Source organism: Xylocopa sonorina, chromosome 10 (genome assembly GCF_050948175.1).
Source record: "Xylocopa sonorina isolate GNS202 chromosome 10, iyXylSono1_principal, whole genome shotgun sequence".
NCBI classification, from domain to species: Eukaryota; Metazoa; Arthropoda; class Insecta; order Hymenoptera; family Apidae; genus Xylocopa; species Xylocopa sonorina.
The window spans coordinates 2,437,860-2,458,468 of record NC_135202.1 but is presented as its reverse complement, the minus strand read 5'-3'; the positions used below and the strand labels follow the sequence as shown (position 1 = coordinate 2,458,468).

Below are 20,609 nucleotides of genomic sequence, written 5' to 3'. Positions count from 1 at the left end.
CGTATGATTAATCGCGGTCGAATCGCTCGACGTTGGCAGGCGAGACGCGATCTGAATTTTCGTCCGAACGCGAGGCAGGAGCAGCGGGACGGGAAAAAGCGACAGTGTATCTTGGGGTCAGGTCGCGATTCTTGGCCTGGCTCGAGACGTGCCGCCGCTCCGTGTCCCTGCGTCTCCTCGTCTTTTACCATTTAATTTATCGTTTTCTCTCGCGTCGATTTCAAACGTCCCGCAGACTTCCATCCTTCCTTCGACACGAGCCTTTTCAACCTTTCGCTGCCAGTGCTGACTTTTCATTATCCACGCGTGCCGTTATGGAAATTTTAGTGCAGGATTAAAAGGAAAAGAAACATTTCCGATGTTTTTCATTCTCGAGTCGGACAGCAACTGCCAAGAGAAAAAAGAAAAAAACGGAGAAGAAAAAAAAAAGCAACACGATGAAGAAAGTTTTATCGTTGTTAATCGGTTATTAATCGCGTTGATCCGTGTAATCCGGCTTGACACGAGGCGAAGAAGAAATCGAGCGGAACTCTCGTTCCGAGCGGATACGTCGCAAGAAACAGAGGACCACCGGCTGCTAGACGTAACATTGAAACGAGCCACGGAATTGGTATCCGCGTGTCGTTAAATCGAGGCTAAAAATAAAATTGAAAATCGTCGATTTCCCGGAAGCGGTCGTCGAAATTCGTAATTTCTCAATTGCCGTTACGTGCACGCGGTTATTCTTTGTTTCACGACAATCAAATCGCTTCCTTTCGCCGCGACTCGATCCTTCTGGCGATTATGCAATAACGCACCGGATGCAACGCAAGGACGACGACGTTCGTTTCGATTCCCACAAAAAATATATGTGTATCGTTCCTATAGATATTCAATAGATGTATACGGAGATAGAGATAACGGTCTACGTATATTATCTCGAGCCTTAATCGTTTTAGGGAAAATTCGAGGTTGTACGTTGTACAGGCCACGTTCGATGATTCGCTGATTCACCGAACTTGCGAAACGCGCATGTGTGTCGCAACCGCACGGCAAAGCGCAATAGATTTGCGAATTAATATTCACGGTGATCGGGCTGGGCGGGGCGCGGAAACGAGCGCCTGAAATGCGCGGAAATTCGAGCGGATTGATAGCCTCGGGCTCGTTCGATAGGAAATTTCAATGTGTACGGGGACCGAATGATAAAAACGATAGGTTTCTCCGCTGTACGTGTTCAATGGGAACATTGTTCCTACGCGATGACGTCGTTGAAAGTCCAAGATTGTGAAGTTTCGCTTGACGTTTCCTTTCCCGCCAAATCACGATTATCCGGTTAAATTATTTACCAAGGGATCATCGACGGCCAACCCCCGTGACTCTTCGTCGAAGTCTGAGCGAGAGCAACGGGTTCTATATTTAGAGTCCGACCGGTGGCTTCTTTCTTCGCGAACACCTTTCTTTTTTCTCTCTCTCGCTGATCAACCGTCGCAGCCGAATAATCCGAGGTGGCACAGTAGCACACGAGCAGCCACGAAGCAATATTTTTGCCTGGTCGCGAGTGCCTCGGGTTCGCCCGGTTGGTAGCCGGTCGCCGCGGAGAAGTGCAGATAGCGGGCCAGTTTATCGGTTCTCTGCGGTGTTGAGCGTCGCCCACGCGTTTTAAGAGAGAAACCGCAGGCTGCGGCCGAGTGGACGAGGCTGTTTATTGTTATCACTATCATGGCAGGCCAAGGGAAGCTGATACGCGGCAACACGGGACGCGCGTGTTTATAGAATCGAGCGAGAGAAGGAAAGAGGGCAGAGGAGAGACGCTGGATCGCTCTGGTGTGAATTTCCTGGTTGTTCTTGTTTGCTCCTGGTTTTCATTTTCGATCACCGTTCGCGTACGATCGTTCGAGCCTGTCTTTTTTAAACGTGTTTCACGGGACGTATTTGAGAATTTCAATCGGACTTGGTCGTTTCTCGATGTTGGCTTTTCGAAACAGCCATCGCGAACGCAATTCTTCGCAACATTGAATTTCGCGCCTCTTTTTGCCACGTACACGTTTCACGGTCAAACTTTCAACTGGCCGTGTCGGGGTTACCTCGGAGTCGTTCCCAATAAATTCAATGCGATCGCGGTCCTCGAAACTTTCCTTCCCCGACGGAATTCTAGTCGCGTCTACCGATGCATTTTCCCATGGTTAGATCCGCGCACGGTTGACGCGGGATAAAATGGCTTCTCGTAAATCATACGAGATCGCGGCCGAGTAGCAAAAAGAATCGCGCTCCAATTACCCCGATTCCTTGCCCGCGAAAAGATTGAAAAACCCGCCGCTGGGAAAAAGAGTCTCACCGCGACTTTGTTGCCAGTCGCGAGCGTTTTCTGCAACCGCTAAAATAAATCGTACCCCGATGAACGGCGGCTTCTGCGAACGTTCGGATGTTAACTTTTCGATGCTCTACGTAAGACCGCAGTTCACCACCGTATCTCCGTTCCGATAACTTCCATTTAACGACTCGGCGCTCAACTTTCAGATGAATCACCGATTGCTTATCAATCTGAACCTAGCGGCGGGAATTTATTTAGTAAATTATATTGTTATCGCGAACCGTTGCCGGGAAGAATGAACGAAGAAGCGAGAAAGCGGAGCAGCATTTTCTCGCGACATTCCACCACCAGCATCGGGTTTTCGTGCCGGGATTCCGCGCTCGTTATTTCCTCCGCGTATCGTGAAAATGAAAAAGGCGGAGTCTTGTGCAAGTCGCGAGCGTTGCGGCTGACGCGCGCGCACGCTCGCGGTGAAAGTCTGTTTCGCAGCCCGTGGCACCGGCCTCCTGGCAGGTCCACTCTCGAGATGGATAAGGATCTCTCGCGGGGCGAGTGAAGATCGATCGAAACGGTCGCCGCCGGTCGTTTCGTGGGAAATTTATAGGATGCCCGTATCGATCTCGCCTGCCCGTGCGCCAAGCGCGCTCTTACGAAATCGAGCGGCGATCCGGGGAAATTCTGGAAATGGAACTCGTCTCAGCTCGGATTCGAGGAAACTCTCTACTCGCTACTCGCTACTCGCTACCGTTCGTTATTATAAAAGTAACCATTTTTCATTTCCATTCGAAGTCGTTGAAACGAAACAAGCATATGTATCCTATAGAACCGAGCGATCGAACCGAACGAATAAATGTTAATAACACGCTCATTTACCACTGTCCTCTATACAACCGGGTTTCTCGTTTCGCACGATCATTAGCATAATCCATAAATCGAGCGACTGTAGCTCGCGAACCGCCCGAACGTGCATCTCCTGTTCACCCACTCTGATTACAGTTTTAAACTGTAATCTTCGTTCTTCGTCGTCATCAATCTGGCAGATGTTCGTATCCATGTAGACACGGCTCGAAATTTAGGTTACCATCCGACAAACACGGTTCACGCGATTGCACGCGAAAAGAGACTCGGCAAAATGGCTCGTGAGAAAAACACTCGACGTGGACGCGATTTCCAGCGGTGTTCCACAAGGAATATCTCCATTTGCATTCGGTGTCGGTGATTCTTTCGCCGTTGGGAAACTTCATTGAGACACGTCGAAAGAAAAGCAGATAGTATTGCCGTCTGTAGCGGCACGGCGCATCCTTGCTCGCGGCTTTAGGACCGCGAACTGGCACAATGGGGTGTTAAGAAATGCGGCTCGCGGGCTCGGAAAAACCGTTCCATTGTTCGAGCGGTGGTTAATAATGACATTAAGCGGGGAACTATCTATGGAAACTCGGTTCGGTTCTTACATGATGCGCGCGCGGTGATATCGCCGCGCCAGGTGGATCTTGCCGCGGTGGACCGACATATGCTGCGTGCTTCGATCTTGACGATTCGTTGCCCTCCTATTAATTACCTGGCTACTCTGATGTTTTCGCAACAGCAACGAGATTCTAACAGTCCGATCCAGACTAATTTATGAAACCTTTCCGTCTCTTTTTTCAATATATCTTGAAGCTAGCGCGATAATTTATTATCGTCTGCCTGTTCTCGAAAAAAGAAATTATTCTAAGATAGCCGATGAATTCATCGACTTGGTCACGAGCGTGACAGTTAATTGATTAACATTTTTTTTTTAAATCGAGATTTCAATCGATTCGCAACTAATTGATTATCTCTTTGGGTGTTATATAAAATTATGATCGAACGTAAAACTAAACGAGACAAGGTTAATTAACGAGGAAAGACGCGACGTCTGTCTCTCCTTCGAAGATAACCGCGATAAACAGATTCGATGAATTCGCTGGAAAATCGCACGTTTACCCGGTGGAATCGAGTTCATCACCGCAGGGTGTCGCGACTAGAGAGACCGCGGGCAAGAAAGTCGCCCAATCAAAGTTCCAATCGAAGCTTAATCAATGATCTTCGAAGGAAACGAGGCACGATTCCCGATAGGTTGCACGCCACCAGAAGCCACCACGGTGAGACACGTTGAAACGCGCGTTCCACGGATTCTTTTCGCGACCCGATTTATTACATAAGAAACAACGACCGTCCGCGTAATCGTCGCGTTGCACAGCGAAAATCCGCCGTAACAAACGAACCTGGCAATTTCTGTTAGTTTTCCCTCCTATGCGCGAGCGCAGTTTTATCCGATCGATCTCTCTACACCAGCCACCGTGGACCATTATCCTTCGATGGATCGGTTCCATGAAAAAAAGATGCCACTGGCAGGTTATTGAATCGGTATCTGCGCCGAGGCTGGAATGCGAGTTTAGCAAAAAGAAAATCGTTGCATAATTTATGAGAAAATTAAAAAATCGATCGATGCACGCATATGACCATACGATGGTCATGCGATGGGCTAGTTTTCTAACAGAGCGGCTCTGTGGCGAAGAAGATGGCTGACCGTACGACAGAACCGTGAGAGGTTAATTTTTAATTACCGACGGAAACTGTTCCGTGTGCCTTTACGAGGTTCTATGGGACAAAAGTTAACCAGCCGTTCGGACCGACGGTCCATCGCAAAAGCGCCGCTTCGACGAAGATGCGGTAAATACCGGTATCTGGCGTCGTAAAGCGCGGCATTGGTTTTCCAGGGTAGACAGACCCGTAGGAAGAGTGGGCTCGCGAGCGAGAAGGAAAGGTGAAAGAAAGGGTTCGTCGTCGGGGAAGACGCGAAGAGAGAGAGAGAGAGAGAGAGAGAGAGACGGGGAGAGGAAAAAAGGGGAGGAGGCGGAAAGAGAGGATAAGGAGAGAAGGAGAGAAGGACCAGGGCAGCTCGGCACGTAATTTATGTCTCGAGCGCACCGCGGTACGCCGCAACCGCGTTGACAGTTGAAACACGGCGGCGACTCGGATTGGTCGGCACCGGGCGCCTTATAGGGTCGCGCGCATGCGCACACCGGCTTACGACATCCATCAGAGGCGAGCGGCTACTGCCGTCAGCATGCCACTCTTTATCTTTCTCCTTTTCTCTCTGGTCCCCTTGCCCTTTACCGCCGATGTCAACCGAGCCGTAATCCGCTGTCACTTTGGATACCATGCCCGTGCTCTTCGTGCCTGTTGGGTTGTTGTCCTATTTCGCCTATTCCGGTTGTCCTATCCTATCCTCTCGGCGATGTCCTTTACGGTCCCTCCTCGTCGACCGCGGTGGAAAGTGTCCTCACCATCTTCGGTTTGGCGTTGCCCAAGTGGATTACTTTTACCGGCGAGCTTCTTTTTCGAGCCTCTCTCGTCGCGGGAGATTATAGGTTTTCACGTCTATCATCGACGCGGGCTTTTTTCGACGTTCTTTTCGACGTGCCCCCGACTCGCAGCCGACTCGTTCGATCGTTTCTCTACGCGAACCTTTTAATTGGACGCCACCTTTGATCACTTTCACTGCGTGTCCCTCTTCGGACGGTGATTTCTCGCGATCGAGTTTTTCGCAGCGCCGGTGACACAGTTCCTTCTTTCGTGGACATTCCGCGGAGTGCGGAGGTGTGAGAATCTCATTCGAGCAAATCGACCGCGTTTCTTTACCGGCCGGCTCTGCGGTTAGATCGGAAGGATTAGGTTTTTCGATAGGTCCGCTGAACCGTGAACGGTGAAACACCGTCGGTGTTACGTTGGGTGTCGCGCGAGATCGCGTTGCAAAATAACCGCAACGCCCGTTTCGAACTCGTTTCTGCTCGTTTAACGCTGCGATACCACCGCATTACGGTTCAATCAACGTATATCCCGTTGCTCCGCTCTTCTACAGTGAAGAAACTACGATTAACGGCGATGCGCCACCCCTTCCATTCTTAGCATCTCTCTTTGCTATCGTTTAGTCGCGCGTATATGTAGTTCATGGGAGGAATATGTACCAGAAAAGAGAGAACGCTTGCAACCTTGCCGATATTCCTTCTCATGAAACTGTACACCATGAATCATCGATTGATCACGAATCACCCAAGGTTTTCTAAAGTTCTCGACCGAATGTTTGTTCCAGCAGCCGGCCAGCTCGCAGGAGCGTGGCAGCGGCTTGGCTGTGGGGCGTCAAGGGGGGCCCGGCAGCGCGGGGGGGCCCGGAGCAGTGGACCAGGCGAGGGACCTAAGTCCCTGCCTCCCTGCGTCTATGGGCGACGCTGCACGACCCACCACCTTGCCGTGCAGTCCTCCTGCCGCCCACCATCACGGGCCCCATCATACGCCCCTGCATCAGACCCACTGCGGCACCAACAACAACTGCTACGACGGACCCACCACCCCCTACGACTCCAGGGACTACGATTCTCCCGGAGGTTGGTTAACCGTGTGTGGTCCAACTCGTACGAATTATACGTAAAACCAATTCGCTCATTTTCGCCAGGATCAAGTTCGAAAATCTTCGACTATCTTCGACTATCTTCGTTCCCTTAGCTCTTGACGCGTTCTCCTTCTCGATCGAATACCGAACTGTTCCTCTCTTCCATCGAAAACCGTGCGAACAATCGCAAATATTCTAAACGTGGTGACAACCTTTAGGTTAAATCTAAAGCAATCTCCGTTTGTTCGATGTTCCTCAGGTGGCCAGGAGTACAGGAACAATAACAACAACAACAACAATAACAACAACAACAACAACAACAACAACAATAACAGCAGCAGCAACTTTGAGAACCCGAGCGACCTGAGCATGCCCCCGCAAACGACGCACCACCACCACCACCACCATCACCATCATCATTCGCATCTGCACCCGCAGACTCACTCGCAGGAACAGCAGACGGCGGACCACTTGCACGCGATACCGAAGCTGGAGCCGCCGCCCACCCCTCCGGCGCAGTCCGAGGATGTTACGGGGGTGGTTTGCGCCGGATGCGGCCTCCGGATATCCGACAGGTTCTACCTACAGGCGGTGGACAGGCGGTGGCACGCGGCCTGTCTTCAGTGCTCCCATTGCCGTCAGGGTTTAGACGGCGAAATCACCTGCTTCAGCAGGGACGGAAACATTTACTGCAAGAAGGACTACTATCGGTGAGTCGACGCAAGACATTCGTTACGATGATTAACCCTCGACTGGTGGCTCGACGCGAACGCTTTACGTAAGCGGTCGAGGACGATTCGACTCCTACGAGAAGCGGTGCGGTTGCTCGAGTTCCATGCTCGCGAGCACATCAATTTATTTCAGTGCTTTTCTGTTCTCTTTTTTTTCTTTTAACCAACTGTAAAACACGTGCTACGTGTATCGCCTGTACGGTAACCTCCAACCATTTTGTATTACATTAAACATCAGAGAGAGAGAGAGAGAGAGAGAGAGAGAGAGAGAGAGAGAGAGAGAGAGAGAGAGAGAGAATGCTTGAAAAACAAAGTATACAATCTCAAAGTTCATCGATTTAATGTAAAATCAACATGCTTTCGACTCGGTTGTTCCGTATAAATTATACAAAGCCGGTGGTTACTAAATTTAACGTTGAAGCGAACCTATTTATTACTGTAAGAACGAACATAATTTCTATTTGCGAGATATATTTGTCGATTAACACTCGAGCGTTAAACGTACCTCGTAGAACGACGATGGTGAACTGCACGAGGATTACCTAACGGCTAATATCTCGAAACAGCGTTAGAAGCAGGAAAACGTTTTGCTTAGACGACGATCCTCTATTTCGCGCACGCACGACCGCCTTCCACGGATTTCTATTCGAGCGAGTCTCCGATTACGCTCTCGACTTTCCCGGTAAACGTTAAACGCAAATCGGTAATACCATCGTTCGATTTCCGGAAGTAGCCAACGCCACCCCACGAATATCCGCGTCCGAAGCACACGAACTTGGCACAGCTTCTTAAGAATTCTCTCACGTTTCGCCGGTCTCGGTGGATTTCCATTCGGAGAAACAATCGCGCCCCTCGACGTTCGTTTACGCGGAAATCACCCGTCTTGCCATATTTCGCACCTGTTTCACTCTTGGACTGGCCTCTAAAATTGGCGCGTGAACTTTTCGAATGAAAATCGCCTGTCGAACTTCCGCGTCGCGGTGCTTTTTTTTGGGTGGGGGGGGGGGGGGGGGAGGAGGAAAACGGGGACTACTTCCCGATGCCGAGAGATCGTAGAAAGGTAGAGGAATATGTGGAATGTTCGACGCGAATCAGGAACTCCATAGTCCGCGAGATCCTTAATCGTAAAAATCGAGTTTCTTGCAGTAGGGTAGTTTACGGTTAATTGGAGCAACCAACTCGGACGAATTCTCTTGTCTCGTTATGCCTCTCTCGCGTGTTTCGCGTAGTAATTTACTTATTATCGTTCTCCTATTGTTCCGAGACATTCGAGCAGAGTATCGGATCGAAAGCTCCGTGATGGAATACGGCCTGAAACCATTTTGGTCATTCGTTTCCATTCGATAACCTAACCTAACTGGATCGTCTATCGATCTAATCCATAAATCAGACCGGTACGATCCGTCGTGGAAATGAAAATATCAAAGTTCCTCGGTGGGCCCGATCGTCCCCCGTTCGGATCGGGCAGCGAAATAATTTAAACGCTCATGTCGGAATATCGTGGCAAGAGGGACCGTGGCAAGAGGGACAGGGAACATCGTGTTGGGCCGTGGCGGAGGCCTCACACGGCGCGGATATTAGCGTACTCCCTCGCTCCGCTCGATTCGCACACACGCTGCTAGGCTACGTACGGAGTGGCCAGTCCGTCGACTAATGGTCACGACTCGACCATTTACCTCCGGCGAAGCGTCGATTCTTGATAAGTAAATCACCGTCGATCTACATTTCACGAGCGACGGACGATATACACGTGCAAACGGGCCTGGACGTATCGCGCGCTCTGCACTGGAATAGTCATCCCCGGATGTACCTCCGGTGTACCTCCGGTGTACTTGCTTTCCTCTCTTTATTTTCTCTTTCTTCGTACTTGCCACCAATTCCAATTCTTTACTCTTCCTCCTTTCCTTTCCGTTTCGGTTAATTTTCTTAATCGATGCGAACGAACGGATAATATATGTGATGCGAGAAGATCACGCACGGATCGTATTTAGATTTCTCTAGAATATTTTCACTGGACAATAGCCAGCACTTGGTAACCACACTCGCAACGACAAAATCACAGTTCGCACCACCTTCGGGAATCAATCCCAATTTTCACGCAGAACACCGGTATCGGACCGGATTAATTAACCGGATGCTAACGACAAGTAACGATTTGCGATAAAAAATTGCATGAAATTACGGGAATCGGTAATTTCGGCTGGCTCGCTAGCGGTAGCGCTTAATCGCGTCGAACGTTCCAAGACGCTCGCGCAGCAGCGTATGTAGCAAAACTACAGTTATCCGGGGTTCAACGCGTGCTTACGTAGATCACAGATAGCTGTGATTCATTATTACATAAATCATTAAAGACGTCGCAGAAGAGCTGAAACCGAGGCCGAGTCGAGCGAGCTACCGTGGTAGCAGCTACGTTCGAGTCGCAATTTCGGTAGCCAGACGCCCGACAGAGACTCCTTTTGCTCGTCTCCCGTTCCTCCGCTTCTCTGCGCGCTTTCCGCCCCGCTCGTGGACGCGGTGGTATGCCTCGAAAATCGCGCCAGCCGATCTCCGAGGCCACGCTCGAGATCACCCGGGATAAGGGGCTGGTTTTATCGCGCGAACCAGAACGCGCGAGCGAAGACACCCCGTGACAGCGACGAGATTAGAAAAGTCGCGTATACACAATACGCGTACGTACAATCGAGGACAACCATTTCGGTGAAGACGCTTATCCAATTATTCGTTAGATTTACCCTGCTACCCGAAAGTGTTTCCATTAAAGTGGAAAAACGTAACTGGAAGTGAAAAACATGGCTGGAATGCTTTCCGAGTTCCTTCGAGCATGAAAGTTGCTCGCGTTTCCCCATTGTCGCCCGGTCACAGGAACTTTATTCGCGGCGGATAGTGTGTGCCCACGTTACGCGATATCTGCTAGGAAAAGGAATAAATTTCTCGCTGCCGCGATGCGCGCCGCGATTCCCCGTGATTTACTCGCGCGGCACTCGTAAATTAAGCCTTGAAATTTGAGAACGCAGATTTCCCGTTGATGCGATTGTGTAAGACGAGAGCCCACCTCGCTTTTTCAGCGCACGCGAATCACGTTGATTCCGCGTCGTTTCGTGCCCGAGATGCAAACACCGCGCTCGCCGATTACGCGACCCCGCTCACGCGGGAGGATCGAGTCGGTGAAATTTTTTCCTACGCTCCAATAGAACTCGTAACCGAACTCGAGTATAAATCTTTCAAACAATTCCGGTCTTGTCAATTGGACGGACACCGAAAGAAACTTTCAAATATAATTCCCACCCTCTGACCGCTCATCGACAGTGACCATTCAGCGGAACGAGAAAGATACGCGAAGATCGAGAGAAGCAAGAGTAACGCGTCGAGGCAGAAGGCGTGGTGGCAGAGTCGTGTTCGCACGTCGAAGCAGCCCTTGCACGCGAGCAAACGAGCCAACGAGCGGAGGAACCGGGACCCTCGTGGTCCGGTAGAGACGCGTGAGTACGGGTGCGTACACTGGAGCGCAGCACGTCATACACGAGAGTGACAGGCAAGATGGAATAGCGCAGACATCCCGTCACGACACCGCTTCGGGTACCCGAAACCCTTATCTCGTTGGTTCGCATGTGCGATCTGTCGCTGTTGCCGCCGTGTTGCTGTTGCTGTCGCAGGCGATACCGGTGTTATTAGGCGACGCGCGTTCGCGTGTCCGTCCGGTGAGCCCGGCTTTACGCGCGTGACACCCTTTCGTAACTCCCGCGGCGACTCTAGGATCGGAAGGAATTATTTCCAGCAGCGGGCCCGAACTTGTTCTGATCTAACGCGATCACCCGTTCACCCGGCCGCTGACTTTCCACGATCGTGTTACGACGTTTTAGCTGGCTGGTGTTGTTTGATCGTCAGCTTCGAGGCGTTAACGGTGAACCAAGTCGATGGCCGTTGGGTCGGTCAAATGTTGAACAGTTCGAGTTGAAGAAGAGGTTTGCCGTACGGTTGAAACGTTCAGGTGTTAAGACCGATCCGCCTCCTAATTAGTTTCAATTTGCCGGGCGATTCCTCGTTTTTGGCTACCGTTCCCCTACGCGATATCTCTTAAATTGATCCGCCGATCGGAACACAGTCTCGCTCTCTCGACTATCTCCCCTTATCAGCCTGCGTCGACGGGGCAAACCAGCGCGGGCAAAAGGAGGAACAAAGAGGCACCCATCCCACCTTCTTATCCGCGGCTACCGGATCGTTGATATTTTGACATCGAATAGGATGTAATTAGCGAGAATGGACGGAACGTAGAAGGGGTTAGCCGCGGCGTTGGCTTAGTCGCGATCGCACAGGTGCCCCGGCTTATCCGTTCCGTTTCTGGCCTCGGGTGTCCAGTCGCACACGAGAACGTCCTTAACGAGCGGCACCTTACAGCGAAATATGAACGTGTACCCCTCGCAGACGGGTGGAACGGACGAAAGTGGCTGGTCACCTCGCGTGTTAGTTCGGCCCGGCCCGGTGGCTCCGTCGTAAAAATTGCTTGCGCGTAAAGAGATCGTTGCTCGTCGAGCTCTAAGAGCTTCCTGGATCGTTTCCATTTCTCTCTCTCTCTCTCTCTCTCTCTCTCTCTCTCTCTCTCTCTCTCTCCATCGCTTTTCCTTCTTCCTCCGCTTCCCCCGTGGCCGACGCCCCCGTCTAGGTGCCTCACGTGAAATTACTCATGGGTGTTCGCCGTTGCCCTCCGGTTCCCGTCCCGACGTCGGCCGCCGTTGTTCCGTTCGGCACTCGCCGTTAATATGAGCGGCGAGTCAAGGTAATCGAAGCGTGTCCTAGCCTCCCGATCGCTGATAAATTGCTCTAATGCGACTAATGAACTACCCGCAACAAGATTCAGCGGCTGGCGCGCGCACGTTCGCGGATGCCTCCGATGATGCCTCCTCGCGCGCCGCGTCCACGTCCACGTACACGTCCACGTACACGTGCACACGTCTCCGCGTATACAGAGGCAAGTTCAATGCCGGCTAGGTAATTAATTCGGAGCCCCGTCTCGCTTCGAGGACCTTTCGGAATTTCTTGCCCACGCCACGCCGGCAGATTCGTTACGTGGGCGATGAATGCACCGGATGATAGGATCGAGGGTGAAGAATCGCCGAAATCGGGTGTCTCTTCGAAATTCCAGTTGTCATCCGTTCTATGTTTGAAGAATTTCAAACGTAGAAGGAGCGGGGAAGCAACCAACGAGCAACGAAAGATGCACTAGATTTTCTACAAATAAGGAGGTTGCAACCCTCCATCCAACCGATCTTTCGTCTCTCAGCTTGATTCGAAGATAGCATAGAAGTAGATGGTTCGTTTCGACCAGAATACCGATTCCGCGACATTACATACTCGGTGGGACCTTTCGATACTCCGTTCTATTCAATTCTAATGAATCGAGTTTGGATTTGAATTCAGTTTACTGTTTCTACCCGGCCGTTTCCTAGATCGGACAATGTTGAGCGTTCGTTAAGTTTTCCATTGGCAATTCGATGATACCGTAGACCGTACAGCTACCGCAAAAGCAAAAGCGTTCCGAGTGCAAACAACTTCTGGGAAACAGCCCATTTTCCTAAGGGATATAAAAAGCGTAATGCACGTTATTTTATATTTACCCAGTATGGTATGCTTCCTGTAATCAGTGAGCAACGTATAAAGAGTCAGACGGAATTCCATATGCGATTATTTTCATTCGAGCGTTAATTAATTTCTGATCGAGCGTAGGACAAGTATTCGCGTAACCCGGCAAGACAAAGGGGGTAGAAGAAAAGGGCGGGGTCGTTAAATTTACCAGCGATTCCAAGTACCGAAGGGTACGTCAGATCCGATTTGCCGGAACGGTCGTTCCTGCAGGTTTATTTTCGCTATTAGCGAAATCGTAGCCGAAATCGTAGCTGGAACCCGGTGTTCCGTCCCTCTTCGAGCTTGGTCGGGTTTTTGGAGAAGGGTAGAGGGTTGGCGAGGTGTCCAGGCCCGGCAACTCGTTATTTATCGAGCGAACTCGTAGCAGCGCCACGTGGGACGCTGGTCACGCATAATTTATCGCCGGCCTCTTTGCATACAGCGAGCGCATGAACTTGGACGAGAGACCACGCGAGTGTGTTTCACGAATCGGACGTCCTCGAGGGCCTGAGAAATTGTCGGGCACCGCGAGGATCCGATTAATAAAAACGCGAGTTAATACACGCCGTTGAGTTCTGGAATTTATTTCGGTTCGTCTCGAGGGTAGTTTGAACGCAAGTTAATTGCGAAACCTACTTAATTGTAGGCACTGGACCCGCATCTGGTCGACGGCATCCTTTCTACAAGCACGTTGCACGTAACCAGAGGCTAAGGGGTACGTGTAATTCCGTGGAATTGCGCATCTAGCGTTGCGCGAAAAGACAAATCGGTCGAAATCAAGCTCCCTTTGGGTTAAATTCGTTAAATTCATAGCGATCAGTCGCGACGATCGATCCGTGAGTTTTCGTGTCATCAAATATATCGATACGCATACGCGTGGTTCAACCGTATTTTTGCGACGTATTGATGCACGAGTGTGTAATATTTACTTATTCGTTGTAAAACCAACGATACGTTTGAACCGGTTCACTGTAGCAGACCTGAGACCAGTTGGCACGCCGATGGCTCTGTTTCCCCAAGACTCGACTTAATGTCGCTGTCTTTTAGCCTTCATTTTACCCTCCTTGGATTCCGGTTACCTCCGAGTTCTATATACATACTTGATAATTTTAATCTTTCACTCGCAGCTCCCCATTTCTTTCTTCGTTGATATAGTATTATAATTTCCCATGGCGTTCCAACATTACCGCTATCTGAATTATTGCACGATCTGCCAGTTTCGTATGGTAATAATAAAATTCACTTCAGATTGTTCAACGGGTCGCATTTGTCCGAGCAGCACGAGCAGGAAAGATTTGTTCGCAAATTTCTTCACCAATTACGTTTCTCCCCGTACTTGCCGGACGCTGGCTGTTCGTCTGGTGCCAACCATATGCTTGTCCCCTTGCCCCCGAATGCATCAGCGGCGAAACGTAAATGTAGAAGGCGAAATTAAAGTATGGCCAAATCGTTGACGCATTCGACTTTTGTGGTTACGTCTGCGAATAGACATCCTCCGTCTACCAGTTTTAATTAGTCGAACTTTCCTTCGCTTTCCTCTGCTTCTCGAATTATTTAACTGTTCGCGATTTACGAGGTTCTGGGAATATTCAAAGGATGAATTTTATGACTTTTTCAATTTTCTATTGTGACTAGTTAAAGTTCCAGGCATAGCGTGAAGATTGTTGATAGCGATTGTGATTTTATTACTATTATTTTCATATCGAGATTAGAATTTAAAATTTTACATCGTGGTCGTAATTAGAGTAAAAAATTTTGAGGAACTAGGTAGTTTCGAACATTTGCCGTTACACACTGTAGATTTCGATCGAAAATATCTGGTATCCTCCTCTACAATTTATTTCCAGTTTCTAACTAATAATATTTTTAATTACAGATCTCCGTGCGATTCCCTACTTTTCGTAGCAATTAATCGATTGAAAATGTTGAAAAACCTTGTCGAATATCACCGATTACGAGTCCCGCAATCGGTATTACTTCTCGCTGTCCGCAGTATCCTCCTTCGCGCGTAAGATAAGTCCGTCGAGGATGATGAAAGGCTCGAATCGTACGCCGGGATAGGCAAAGACAAGATCGCGGGGTTTAGATTACGATACTAGGAAGAGAGTGCGTGCAGGCCCAACACCGAGCGACTATGCTTTACGATTTCCTCCCGAAGCGACTACCGAAGTGGTCTGGCTGCAATTAGCCCCTATCTGATCGCATTAAATTTCGATTACGATCTTGCGTTTAACGTCTCAATCGTTCGATGATGGGCTCGCGCGAAATCCTCGCCGCGATTTCGTCGTTTCACTCGGGATTCCACTCGAAAATTACCGTCGCAAGTAAAAATAGTAGAACAATCGCGAGTAACCGTTCCTTTCCTTTCGTTTCGTTTCGTTTCGTTTCGAGTATCAGGCGGTCGCGACTGAGTTTCACGGTTCGTGAAAGATCAAACGATGGGCCTGCCGTTAAAAAGGCGCGATCGCGAAGGACGTTGTTTAGGGCGCAGGAAGTGGTCGCCTTAAATCAACGGCACGCAAAGGAAATGGCGAGTGGTAATTGAGCCATAACCCTCGGCCAGCGAACACACAAATATTTCAGCGCCGGGAGCTCGCTCATAATTTAGCCCTCATAATTAAGATGCGCAGCGCGGACTCCGGGACCCGTTGGAACCCCCTGCTCGCGTCGTACGCGCGAGAATCCTTGCACGAAAAAGGACGAGCACGAGGGCCCACGACCAGTCGTCCCGAGAGGTTCTCACAAAAATAGATGCGACCAGCTCGGCCACCGCTCTTTTCCGAACCGCTTTCGTAAACCTGTGCCGCGCGCGAACCAACTGTTATTGCACACCGCACCGATTATCATCGAACAACCCCTAACCCGTTACGCCCTCCCACGAGACAAACACGCGACAAGCCGAGCGAAACAACGGATCGAACGGCCGCTCGCGTCTAAACACCACCCCGTAACGTCCCACCTGGCGGAGTCCGAGCATTAATCAGAACGCGGGTTTACATGGGGGTGGCGGAGGCGGATGGTGGATAACTACGCGGCTCGGTGCGACGATAACGAGCCACGGGGACATAACTCGGTGCGTCCACTGTGTTACGATCTAAGAAAGGGGCCGAGAAATACTGCGACACCGGTACGGCTACCGATGATGCATGTCCCAGAAGTGGCTGCGAGAGGCTGCGCGGTCGCGTATTATGTTACCCGTTGCGACGCACAACCACTCTGTCGTCCTACCGTGCGTGCGTGCGTGCGTGCGTGCGTCCACGGCCCGCGCACAGGTCGTGACTCTATCATATTTATGTCCCCGGTTGGCCGTTTCTATGGAGGGAGGGGGTTGGAACGTCGAAATTCCCCAGGGACGCCGCGTAGATGCGGCCCCCGATAAGGGGAGGATCTCCGATGGACGTTCGGTTATCTCCGCCACCGTCCGTCTAATCGGCCCTCGGTCCGAAGAAAAAGGGTAGAGGGGTGATTAGAGGACCCAGGCGGCGTACTTTAAGGGCCGATTTCGAAGATACCCCTCGGTGTACCCCGCATTCCACAGGCGTAACAGCAGCTGGCCGACTCCTCTCGTTGGGTTTATCGATCCTGTTGCGCTCGTTAAGCGGCGCTCGTTTTTTTTTTTTTTTCTCTTTTCTTTTTTTCTGGTAGCCGCGGAAAAAGGATCGCCTCGCGCGATCGATTTCGAGCCACTCGCCTCGGGATGGCTGAAAACGATCGCCGACGACGGAGGATCGATACGCGCCGAGGTCTTTGCGCGTCGTCTATTCACCGTGGAAGGAGTGACAGATCGAGTAATGCTCATTAGAGTGATTATTCGCGATCCAGCAGTCGGTCGCGGTAGGAGCACGATGGATCTGCGATCAAAGTGTTTCTGCTGGTTAGAAACATTTGAAAGAAAGAGTTTTGGATAATCAGAAGTATGAAATGCTGCATATTTCCTTATCATCGAAAGATATAACGGAACGGATCGAGGCGTTGATAACGATCGTAAGAGATAGTCGAGCCGATCCGAACACGCCCATGGTACAAATAGATCATTTGTCTGGATCGAAAAAAGGGGTCCGCCGCGATATCTCGATGTCGTAGATCCCGCATGAGATAGCTCTCAGCCAGCCGTATTTGTCCCGCGACACCTGCACGCAGGACACTTCATGTATCAGCCACGGGATGCGAGCGGACGCAGCGAGAACACAAATGATAGCTCCACCGAGCGGCGATATACCTTCTCGCCATTATCAGATTCGCCGGCAATGGCGCCCCGCTAGGAGTCACTCGGCCGTTCGTGTTACAACTACCGTCGCGTCGATTTTTTCACCTGTCGATGCTGGTCGGCATTCATTTTCAATAATCCATCGACGACCGTAATGATTTTCAATCAGAAAAATTTCGCTGCGCGATGCGATTGCAATTTGGCGAAGCCAACGAACCAACGCAACGGCCGATCGAAGAAACATTTCGATCACTCGGGGGAACGTCCGAGGCCTCAGCGGTCCTTAATTCGTACGCATGCCAGCGACACGTTCCCGCGTATAAACCCGGTTCTGCATACGGTTCGTATAGGTACGGAGTTTTTACGAGTGGCACGGCCGTTGCTCATCGTTACTCCGCGCGAGGATTCGGCGTAGCCCGGCAGGGGGTCCAGTTTGCAGGGACCAGCAAGGTCACGACCAGCCGTGTGTCTACCACGGAATTGCGAGTGTCACCACATAAACCATCCCCGCAAAAGTATCGGGTTACCACGGTCCCGGGCTCCTCTCGACCACTACCCTTCTTCCTTCTCTTCTCTTCTCTTCTCTTCCTGTTCCTTACGCGTCGTCCAACGATGCACGGTTCAACGTGCAGATGAATGGCTAGATTGTCGCCGATCCTATGTTTTGGTGCACACGCACACGGGGCGTGTTCGGTGGTTCCGCCGGCGCTCCTTTCCGAGTGAAAGCGTATCCGATTCTAGTTTAAAAACATTCGACTCTTAACTCCAGGGAAAATTCGAGGCGACGGAGACCGCTAAACTCTACCTCGTCATAAATTGTCGGGCGCAGTGACTTGCTCGGAGGCGCGGTTGAGTTACAGCCGCGCAACATTGTAATCGTACGTATTTATTGCGCCGGTGGAGATGAGCTACGTACCCTCCGGCTAGATACCCCACATATCACGGAACGCAGCGTGTCTTCCCGTCCAGTTTATATTTCCTCGTCCGGCTCGGCCCGCCTCTCTCTCTCTCTCTCTCTCTCTCTCTCTCATTTTTCCCCGTCGTTCTTCGTAGATCGATACTCGGATTAGACCGCACGGAAGATAGGCACCGGCTCGCGAGGTAATTCCTTGATTATTATATCGCAGGGAAGAACTGTTTTATGGTGAACGGTCGGTAGAGCGACAAACTCGTTGATTCGACAGGGAAAGAAAAATTCACCGCTTTGGGTATTGGGAGGATTCGGATCGTTTCGAAACCGATTAACCGAGCGCAGCCCTCGCTCCAAACGCGAGGCCCGATACTTCCTAAAGCGAGCACCAACCAGGGACATAAATTTTCCCCATCAGGCGGTCGGTCCTCGTAAATGGACAGCTCTGGCCATTTTCAGTCGGATCAATTCGTAATTCGCTCTTGTTCCACTTGTACCCTCGGGAAACTGTCGATCGTGCGTCGAATCGATTCTCGCGCTCGACTCGCGTTCGTTAGATGATTGCGACCAGACAGTAGCCGCGAAAGGCCGCGAAACCCACCCCTTCTATTTCAACTTGTGCCACCTCCGATCGCTCGCACCAGTTTCTCAACGAACAAGATTGTTCTCCGGCCCCGTTGGTATCGACGCATCAGCCGCGAGTTTTCACGGTTGCTGTTTCGCTCGTGCAGCCACCGCGGGGGAGGAGATCAGAGGTGGCGATACAGGAGCAACTTGTTCGCTTCTCAACGTTATTGTCGTTGATACCGTGGATATGACATGTTTATGCCTAGTGTAGCGTGGCGTGGTACCTTCGCTGTCGTGACACGATTGCCCGTTCGGTTGGCGTTCCGAGATATTCCTGCCTCGATAGCCAGCTGATCGGAGTTTGTCGGAAACTTCCTGAGCGCTTAGAAGGGAGGCAAGTACGCGATGGACGAAGCTTCTTTATCTAGAAACAACGTTGCGTGTTTCCTCGATCCTACAATAGTCTACTCTCGATTTCCATATGTACCTTCGACATTGTTCCGTATCTGCTTCCCTCCGCGTGAATTGAAATTCTCCTCGAGTTTCACACTAGCTAGGATCCATTTCTCGAGCGTTCGAGTTCTCGAGTTGTAAAGAAGCTGCTCGCGATAGTTTCTCTCTTGATCCATACGTTGCGTACATGGCAGTCTGTTTTCCCGGCATCGGTTCGGATGAAACGATAATGCAACGAACGGTGATCTAGATTAATGCTCGGTACGGCAGGCGGCGGCGTCGTCTCCTCCGTTCGCTGTTGCTCCGTCGCCGTGTATCCGCTCGGTGGTTCTGTCGCTACATTATTCATAAAATGGAAACGCGAGGCCGCTGCCTTATAATCCGTACGTTCGGGCTGGGCAGCGTGCAAACGGCGCGAGAAAATCAACGTGAAACGTGAAAATGCACCGAGCCGAGGAGAACGCGAAACGCGAGCCGGTGTTACGAGCAGATTATTCAGCTGATCATTCAACAGCCCTAGCCTGGCCGCTTCCGCTTTAACGCTGCTACGTAATAAAGCGATATGTAGACGCTGTTGGTTACTCGCTAATGAGGGACACTCGAAAACGGGACTTCTTTTTTACGACCTGCCGTCAAGAAAGTCGGCAAACGTTTCCCTCGGGGTGCGCACAGCGTAGCAGACAACGCGACAAATACATTTCTGGAATCGATTTGTACCACCCTCTCTCTCTCTCTCTCTCTCTCTCTCTCTCTCTCTCTCTCTCTCTCTCTCTCTCTCTCCCTCCGTATCGTATTCGTCTCGTCCGTACTTCGTATAGGCGTTTACTTTAAAGTGGTCTTAATAGAGTTAATTACTGCGTTCTTTAATTTTGAGAGGAAACAGAAACGATGGACAAAATTGGACGGAACCACGTTTCGGAGTATCTAGAATTGAAGAATCTCTTTCGTCATCCCGGTCACATTTTAAACCAGGACGGTCTCCGGCGATCGTCGAATCTTCTCGATTAGATTCGCGGCCGCTAGAAGGACGGGCGAAGGATCGTTTATCGGTCGGCGCATTAATTACGCCCGAGGCTTCTCGTCCTTCTCGAGAGGACGAGTCTTTATCGTGGAAATAATAATTTACAGCATCGCGAGGCCGGCGTGGTTAATCCAAGCGCGGTTGTCAGCACCGCGGCGAGGCCGCCGCTTTAATATACGACGATGGCGAACGAATAGAAGCGGACTGGGACCCTTTCGAACGTCCGCGCGCGCGAGGGCTGACTAATGCCACGGGGACACGACACGCGCGCAAAAATCCCGGTTCGCCAACAGATTTCGCTCGAGGACGCGCGTCCCCCGGGCGCGAGTTAATTAATTTCGTGATCAGCGGCTCGCGTGCTACCGCGTGGCGATTTGTAGCGGGGCCTTAACGACCG

At 50.9% G+C, this 20,609-nt stretch overlaps 2 protein-coding genes across 3 annotated transcripts in view; one reads left to right on the top strand and one right to left on the bottom strand.

Annotated features, from left to right (window-relative positions):
- Foxo (forkhead box, sub-group O) overlaps window positions 1-20,609 on the bottom strand; it is a 347,741-nt gene that overhangs the window by 241,459 nt on the left and 85,673 nt on the right. The window lies entirely within an intron of this gene.
- The window catches only part of LOC143428108 (protein apterous-like), a 34,651-nt gene that overhangs the window by 4,029 nt on the left and 10,013 nt on the right, over window positions 1-20,609 (top strand). Inside the window, exons 2-3 of one of the 2 annotated variants that reach the window (XM_076902787.1) lie at window positions 6,411-6,699; window positions 6,964-7,414. In XM_076902787.1, coding sequence (XP_076758902.1) covers window positions 6,411-6,699; window positions 6,964-7,414 — 740 coding nt within the window. Of the gene's footprint in view, window positions 1-6,407; window positions 6,700-6,963; window positions 7,415-20,609 lie in introns of both variants that reach the window. The other variant, XM_076902786.1, reaches the window with a different exon arrangement.